The sequence below is a fragment of the Alosa alosa genome, chromosome 18 (genome assembly GCF_017589495.1).
Source record: "Alosa alosa isolate M-15738 ecotype Scorff River chromosome 18, AALO_Geno_1.1, whole genome shotgun sequence".
NCBI classification, from domain to species: Eukaryota; Metazoa; Chordata; class Actinopteri; order Clupeiformes; family Clupeidae; genus Alosa; species Alosa alosa.
This window is the reverse complement of record NC_063206.1, coordinates 4339264-4346823: the sequence shown is the minus strand read 5'-3', so window position 1 is coordinate 4346823 and position 7560 is coordinate 4339264. Positions and strand designations below refer to the sequence as shown.

At 42.5% G+C, this 7560-nt stretch overlaps 1 protein-coding gene across 1 annotated transcript in view; it reads right to left on the bottom strand.

Annotated features, from left to right (window-relative positions):
- Nucleotides 1–872: 872 nt before the first annotated feature.
- Nucleotides 873–7560, bottom strand: part of zgc:171482 (zinc finger protein) — a 29411-nt gene continuing 22723 nt past the window's right edge. The window contains 3 exon segments of the mRNA XM_048270267.1: nucleotides 873–894; nucleotides 4262–4323; nucleotides 4325–4365. Coding sequence (XP_048126224.1) covers nucleotides 873–894; nucleotides 4262–4323; nucleotides 4325–4365 — 125 coding nt within the window.

Sequence of the window (7560 nt, the reverse complement as noted above, 5' to 3'; positions counted from 1 at the left end):
ACGCATATACACACATGTGCGCTCACACACTCTAACGCGCACACACACACGCACGCACAGTGCATAGAGCTACAACATCCCAACATTTGCATAGAAATTCACAAAGAAAACAGCAAACTAAACAGCACCTGCCAGAGAGAGCGGACACTAGGACCCAGCAGCTAACCAAACAGCACCTGCCAGAGAGGGCGGACACTAGGACCCAGTGGCACTCTCTATGTACTCACAGAGACATGGCACGGCACCAGACGATAAACACATCAAATGAACAAAACACACTCATCAAACTTCAACAGATTTCTTTTCATGGGTGTCATGGAAGTGTGTGTGTGTGTGTGTGTGAGAGAGAGAGAGAGAGAGAGAGAGAGAGAGAGAGAGAGAGAGAGAGAGAGAGAGATTAAAAGAGAGAAGTGCCAAATGTGAAAGGTTATTTACAGGAACCCAGTCTGTGTATTTTGTGTGTGTGTGGCTGTGTAGATGCTTTGCATTGGTGCAGGTGTTTACTGTGTGTGTGTGTGTGTGTGTGTGTATGTGTGTGAGAGAGAGAAAAAAGAGTATTATGTGTATTTGTGTGTGTGTATGTGTGTGAGGCTCTTGTGAGGTGAGAGCATTTAGTCCACATAACAAGAACTATGACATCATCAGGCATGTTGCTGGTACCCCGAGTGACATCATCAGAAGTCGACGCAGGAGCTGGAACTGGACTTCATGCTGAAGGTTCAAGGGGGAGTTAGAGTTCACACACACACACACACACACACACACACACACACACACACACACACACACACACACACACACACACAAACATGAGATGTCCTTATACACATGGCCTGCAGAGTTGTGATGTCCTCATCAGTGTGTGTGTATCATCACTGCTGGTGTTGCTTCAGACTAAAGGAAAGACACAAGAAGACAACACACCAATGAACTTAAAGCTCAGACCACTCCTGTAATAGTCTATTTATATAATGTTACAGTACACTCCTGTAATAGTCTATTTATATAATGTTACAGTACATTCCTGTAATAGTCTATTTATATAATATTACAATGAACTTAAAGCACAGTACACTCCTGTAATAGTATAGTTATATAATATTACAATGAACTTAAAGCACATTCCACTCCTGTAATAGTATATTTATATAATATTACAATGAACTTAAAGCTCAGCACACACACACACACACACACACACACACACACACACACACACACACACACACACACACACACACACACACACACACACACACACACACACACACACAAGTAACTGAAAGGTACTTGAAGAGCTAGTTCAGCTACTTTTTTTGCACATTCACGTTCCCACAGTGTGATCTGAACTAATATGATCTCTGACAGAAGATCAGATTTGCAAACGTGCACGGAGACACACACACACACGCAAGATGCATCTAACACAATACACATACATCTAAAACACTTTGACTTGTATCATACAAGTAAGATTTTGTTGTCATGGTGAGAGCAGAGCTGGCAGAGATAAAGAGAGATAGACAGATATATATATATATGTGTGTGTGTGTGTGTGTGTGTGCTTTCAGTCTATATATAAACGATGAGCTCTCTGTCTATATAATATGATAGGGAGACACAGATAGTGTGTGAGTGCAAGGAGGTTGAAGATGAAATCTACTTCAGAAATGCCCCAATGACCTTTCACTTGAAATGTGGAGAAAAGAAATCCTCTTGGGAGGTGAGGAGCAAACATTATAGCTGACAACTCAGTGTGTACACACACACACACACTCAAGAGTCACAACATCAGGATAAGGTGCAGATCTCCTTCTCATCTCAATTAGTTGACTTTCAATTCTATTATTTTTCTTTTGAGGGACAAAGGGAGGGGGAGGGAGAGGGAGAGAGGGAGAGAGAGAGAGAGAGGGGAAGAGAGGGAGAGAGAGAGGGGAAGAGAGGGAGAGAGGGAAAGAGAGAGAGGTAGATATATAGAGAGGGAGAGGGAAGAGAGGAGAGAGGAAGAGAGAGGGAGAGAGAGAGAGAGGGGGAGAGAGAGAGAGAGGGAGGAAGAGAGGGAAGAGAGGGAGAGAGGGAGAGAGGGAAGAGAGGGAGAGAGAGAGAGAGAGGGAGAGAGAGGGAGAGATAGAGAGAGGGAGAGAGAGAGAGAGGAGGGAGGGAGGGAGAGAGAGAGGTAGAGAGGGGAGAGAGAGAGAGAGAGGAAAGAGAGAGAGAGAGAGAGAGAGAGAGAGAGGGAGAGAGAGAAGTTAGAGAGGAGAGAGAGAGAGAGAGAGAGAGGTAGAGAGGGGGAAGAGGAGAGGAGACAGAGGTAGAGAGGGGAAGAGAGGGAGAGAGAGAGAGAGAGGGAGAGAGACAGAAAGAGAGGGAGAGAGAGGGAGACAGAGGTAGAGAGGGGAAGAGAGGGGGAGAAAGGGAGGCGAGGGACATGGGGAGGGGGCTGATGGAAAGATTAAATGTGACATTATTTCATCTCTGATACATTTTACTTTTTGGTTTTAATGTATTTTATTTCAGGTTTATTTGATATGGACATTGCACATTAATAAACATTAAATGTTTATGGCTATTTTATCTCCATGGACCGCTGTACAGTATAGTATATAGTAACCAGCTCATAAAACAAATAGTAATGATATAGGCAGCATACATTAAAGGGGGAAAATGTGTGTGTGTGTGTGTCTGAACATATATGTGTATGTGTGTGTGAGCATGTGTAACTGTGGCCATGTAATGTTTGGGAGTGTGTGTGTGTGTGTGTGTGTGCGTGTGAGCGGCCAATCGTCTGTCAGAGGAAATCTCAACTCACCTGAGATACTAGCCCTGTCGCTAGATATAAGGTGACCTCTCCTACCCTACTTTCACACACACTAACACACACACACACACACACACACACACACACACAGGGGCATGTGGGTGACCTCTGGTGACAGCAAGCTTGGGGGGAGGAGCAGAGCTGATAGGTGAGGAGAGAGAGAGAGAGAGTGAGAGAGAGAGAGAGAGAGATGGAAGGAGAGAGAGATGAAGGGAGAGATGGAGAGAGAGATGGAAGGAGAAAGAGATGGAGGGAGAGAGAGAGATGGAGTAGGGGATGGAGGGAGAAAAAGATGGAGGGAGAGATGGAGGGAGAGAGTGAGAGAGATGGAGGAGAGAGAGAAAAAGTGATGAAAGCAAGAGTGACAGAAGAGAAATGCACAATCTTACACTTTCTTTTATATAGGACGTGTGTGTGTGTGTGTGTGTGTGTGTGTGTGTGTGTGTGTGTGTGTGTGTGTGTGTGTAAGGGTGTGTGTGTGGAGCAGGTGGGGTGTGTGTGTGTGCATGTGTGTGTGTGTGTGTGTGTGAGGACGTGGAATATAGGGGGAAGATAAGGGGGAAGATCCAGGGAAGCCCTGAGACCTTTTTTTTCTCTTTTTTTTTTCCATCTGCCTTTCCCTCCCCTCATCCCTATTCCCTCTCTCCTAATTCTCTCTCTTTTTTCTCATGACTATTCTCTCTCTTCTTCTCTCATTATTCTCTCTCTTCTCCTCTATCCCATCCTTTCTCTCTCTTCTATTCTCTTCTCCTCTTATCCCTTTGTTCTCTTCTCCTCTCCTCTCATCCCTATTCTCCTTCTTTTCCCTCTCATCCCCGTTCTCCCTCCCCTCTCCTCTCATCCCTATTCTCTCTTTTTTATCCTCATCCCTATTTTCTTCTCCTCTCCTCCTCTCATTTATCCTGATGATTTTGATCCCTCCTTTTCCCCATCCCTATTCTCTCGATTTTTTTCTTCCCCATCCCTATTATTCTTATTTTCCCTTCTTCTCATCCCTATTATCTTATTTCTTTCCCTTCTTATTCCTATTCTGATTTCTTTCATCCCTTTCCTTCTCTTTCTCCTTCTTCATCCCTTATTTCCTTTCCTTCTCATCCTTATTCTTTCTTCTTTTTCTTCCTTTCTTCTTCTTATTCTTATTTTCTTTCCTTCATCCTTTATTCTTCCTTTCCTTCATTCCGAGATTCTTTTCCTTCTTTATCTTATTTCTTTCTTCCTTTATCTCAGAGCCTTTCTTTATCCTGATATCTTCCTTCATCCTTATTCTTTCTTTTTTTTCTTCCTTTCCTTCTTCTTTATCTCTTCCAGGATCCTTCCTAGACGACCCTAGTCTGTTTAGCAGAGGTTAAAGCATGCTTAGATATATAAGAATGATTTGCAGACAACCTTACACACATACACACACACACACACACACACACACACACACACACACACACACACCCTTTGTTGTTCTGGTGTTTGATCCCTGGGAGGTGAGCATGATACTGTTCAATGGAGTTTAACAATTACTTTACACACACTGCATGAGTAGCTGCTCCGTAAACCTGAAACACACACACACACACACACACACACACACACACACACATAGTAGGTGACAATCAATGTGTGATTGTGAAAAATAGCCGATTTCTCAGTTTATGTCTCGTAGTTTAAGTATTTCTAGGAATTCATGGGGTTTAGCCTTGTGGGTTATCTAATGTTGTCGAACTGGCTTTGAGCCAACTAGCATGTTAGTTAGCCTACTATTCTTATTCCCCTGATTTGAAGTGTTTCCAAAAGGAGGATTTCAAGCCAAACCACAAAAAAGGTGTAATATACTCATTTACTTAAGAGATAAGTCACAGAGGTCGAGGTCACAGTTTATAAGCCCCGAGGAGGTCGAGAGGTCACAGCGATAAGCTCTGAGAGGTCGTAGGTCACAGCGATAAGCTCCGATAGGTCATAGGTCAGAGTGATAAACCCTGAGAGGTCGAGGGTCACAGGACATTAGCCCCCGGAGGAGGTAGAGGTTTAGGGTCACAGAGCAGCCCCAAGAGGTCAGAGGTCACAGTGACTTTAGAACAGCTAAGGGGTGTTGTTCCATTATGACGCCAAGAGCTGAGCTCTTAGCTATTTTGTTGCCAGTGACCTACCACCCCTCGGGCTTATTTATTTTACCACACATTTCACTAAATAAAGGAACAGCAACAAGAAATGTAACAATTTATTCCTAGATAAGATAGATAAGATATATCATTCTTAGATAGATAAGATATATCATTCTTTTGTATCAATTTGTGGTGACGCAGTAATATAGCACCAAATGCGGTCAGTGTGTGGAGTTGTGCAGGGTTTATAACAGCATCGGACGTGATTCAGCCAATCCTAATTAAGGACCGGAACTATCCGTTTTAGAATTCCATGGCAACAAGTTCTGAAGATATAATGGTCACTTTGCACACATGTCACAGCATGTCGCTGTGGTTACTATCACTGAGGTTACTATCAGTGAGTGCCAAAAAGACCAATTGAGTGGCAGCATTCCAGTTGATTCTCAGTAAAAATCAAAATGGAAAAAAGTTGTTCATGCTATAGACCAGGGGTTCCTAAACTCTTCTACCCATGTAAGGCCCCCCCAAATACCACTAGGTTCTGGCCTAGGACCCCTTATAAAACCCATCAGCAATACTAATGAAAATGTAAAAATACATTAAGCTAATCCTAATAATTATTTTAGCCACAAACACTTCATTATCATGGGAAATATAATGTTCAGATATGCGTAACATTATTATAATGGAATTGTAGAACAACCCTCAAAGTAATGGTTAGGTATCATTAAAAAACATTTTCAAATGTATTTATTTGTTGCTTTTATTTTTTTTTCCTCCAACTCTGCTGAGGCCCCTGGCACCCTCCTGGCCCTCACTTTGAAAAACCACTGCTATAGAATAGACACTTCACACACTGCATGAGTAGCTGTTCCACTGATATTCCTAACAGGGAGAGAGAGAGATAGAGAGAGAGATTGAGAGAGAGAGAGACAGAGAGATAGAGAGAGAGAGAGAGACAGAACACTGAAAGTGCTGTGAATCAGCCTCATTTCTGTAAATGTACATACTGCTACTTCTTATGGTCATCTGTGATTTTTGTACCCATGTGTACCTGTGTAAAATTTTGCTCTGTATGCAAAGCCTCCTTGTTTATCCTTTTGAATTCAGTGAAGTTTTCTTTTGCTCCTGCCTCATAGCCTTTTTTGTCATCACCAGGTGTGAAATGTTAATGTTTGTAGAGCAGCATGTCCAGGCCTCTGAGGAATCCTCAGGAAGGGGGGTAGTTTTAATTAAAAAGACAATAGAAGCTGACCAGACCTGATGAAGGCCTAATCATCCTCCATTTCTATTGCATATTCAAACTGGGTTGGACCTAGAGGTCACTCCTTCTTTGTTTGTAACATAAAGTTAGTACACTGTTTCAGAGAAGTCAGAGAATACTGAGAATCTGGTGAAATCCATGATGGGGTGAAACAAACATGTACCTTTCTTTCCCTTTGAGGGCCACTGGCCCCTCATTGAAAAGAATAAAGCCTGATCCTGATCTTGCATCAGTCTTGATTGAGTCTTAAGAGAAATATGGTATAAAAATATATTATCAACACACACACACACACACACACACACACACTCACACACACACACACAAGTTTATATGCATAAATGTCGATTATCGTATGTTCTTGCATGGAATTGTTTGATGTCCTGTTTTTGGCAATGCAAATAAATATTTGTCATGCCAACAAAGCACCTTTGAATTGAATTGGATTGACAGAGAGAAATATAGAGACAGAGAGAAATAGAGACAGAGAGAAATAGAGACAGAGAGAAATAGAGACAGAGAGAGAGAGAAAGAGAGAAATAGAGACAGAGAGAAATAGAGGCAAGATAGATATAGATAGATACTGCAGATCGAGCAGATAGAGATAGAGAGCAGAGAGTGTGTCGAGAGAGAGAGTGAGAGTGGGGCTGTGAGCTGTATGTGGTGGTGGTGGTGGTGTGTGTGTGTGTTCATATGCAAGCAGAAATAGACTTGAGGACATACACCTTTATGAGCAACACATGGTTCTCAGTCATCACACATCCCACACAATACTGTCACAACACACACACACACACACACAGACACACGCGCGCACAGACACACACACACACACACAGACAGACAGACAGACAGACAGATAAACATATCAATATTGATTAATAATAATATCATGACACACACACAATAACACACACACACACACACACAACACACAACACATGGTGTGACTACGATGGTTACCTGTCTCATTGACTTGTTTTATACACTGAGACACAGAGACCAATAGAGGTGTGATAATAAACCCATCCACAATATCATAGTGATCGTGAGGTGTGCGCAGGTGTGTGTGTGTGTGTGTGTGTGTGTGTGTGTGTGTGTGTGTGAGCTGTGTGTAGCAATAATATGTGTCCCAAAATACTTAACTGCATATCATCATGGAGATGATTATATTTTAAACTTTACAGCTCTCATGAGGCCAGCTACAAATAAATTTTCTTTAATGGTTTTGTTTTGATAGCTTGAGTGTGTGTGTGTGTGTGTAGTGTGTGTGTGTGTGTGTGTGTATGTGTGTGTGTGTGTGAATGTGTGTGTGTGAGTGTGTGTGTGTGTGTGTGTGTGTGTGTGTGTGTGTGTGTGTGAGGTGTGTGTGTATGTGTGTG